At 51.8% G+C, this 1,025-nt stretch overlaps 1 protein-coding gene across 1 annotated transcript; it reads right to left on the reverse strand.

Annotated features, from left to right (window-relative positions):
- Positions 1-166: 166 nt before the first annotated feature.
- Positions 167-937, reverse strand: Pmar_PMAR015979 (cathepsin b, putative; the record flags this gene model as incomplete). The annotated part of the gene is made up of 4 exons (XM_002768708.1): positions 167-301; positions 366-505; positions 583-794; positions 841-937. Coding segments are annotated over 4 exons (584 nt in total), but the record flags the coding sequence as incomplete, so codon positions are not given.
- Between the last annotated feature and the right edge of the window lie 88 nt (positions 938-1,025).

Genomic DNA, 1,025 nt, shown 5'->3' on the forward strand with positions numbered 1-1,025 from the left:
TGGTAACGGTTGACCTACCGCTGGCGATACCGTACACGCTGAGGAAGGACCAAGCTGCGTCGGGTCTGCCTTTGGTACAGCCGTTAGAACTGACATCAACTTCAGGTTCGGAAATCAAACTTTAGGTGGCTGAGGAAGCCTCGACGGGTCTCACTTGCAAGAGAGCTTTGAGTTACAGCACGCGAGCATCTCGCCAGCAGAGAGTAGTTGGTTGAACTTCCCCCCCGATTTGATGCAAAGACGGGCATTAAATGCCTCAACTGGCGCAATCGCCCAGCAGCTCCCACAAGCCGACTGATCCCTGCAAAGAAGGAGGATGTTAACATCGCCACGGCAACTCTCTAGCGCTAACGAATGTCAGCTACCAGACATGACCGATGACGCCCTTGCACTCCTTGAAGGCATCGCGGGCATCAAAGCTACTCGGAATGGCAGCAAGCTCCCCTGGTGGATAGACCTTCTCCTCGAGCCCTTCAGCCTCCTCAAGGAGTGTTCCGCAAAGCTTCTTAGCATCACCGAGAGAATGACCTTGAAGTTGGTCGTCAACCGATTCATTCATACACCTCTCGATGAGGCCCTGACCAGCCTACCGTAGAATCTCTCTTGGTCAGTGGACGCCGTCCATAGATTCTGTTTGGAGTTGATCTCGTCCACGAGACTTTGCACGATGGCTGGCCTTGTGTCCTCATACAGCTCTGCCAGCTCATTGGAAGACAACGGCACGTCCTTGGCTTGTAGCTCTCTCTCGAATCGACTGAAATGCTGAAGCTCCTCTTCGGGAGTATACACCAAGTCTGAAGTTCAATTGGTAGAGCGGAGTCCAGTTGAGTTTGACCTCACTCTTCTGAGTCTTTATATTGTCAAAGATAATCCTTGAAACTCCATCAGGAAGAGCTGATGCTACAGGGAGCAGCCACGTGATGATGGCGCAAAGCATTGGAGAATTCACGATAGATAACAGTGCCTGTGCATGGAATCATAGTCGGGGACAACACGAGTCGGGGGAGTTGTAAAGATCTCTGTCT

This window comes from Perkinsus marinus (assembly GCF_000006405.1).
Source record: "Perkinsus marinus ATCC 50983 genomic scaffold scf_1104296967410, whole genome shotgun sequence".
In the NCBI taxonomy this organism is placed as follows: Eukaryota; Perkinsozoa; order Perkinsida; family Perkinsidae; genus Perkinsus; species Perkinsus marinus.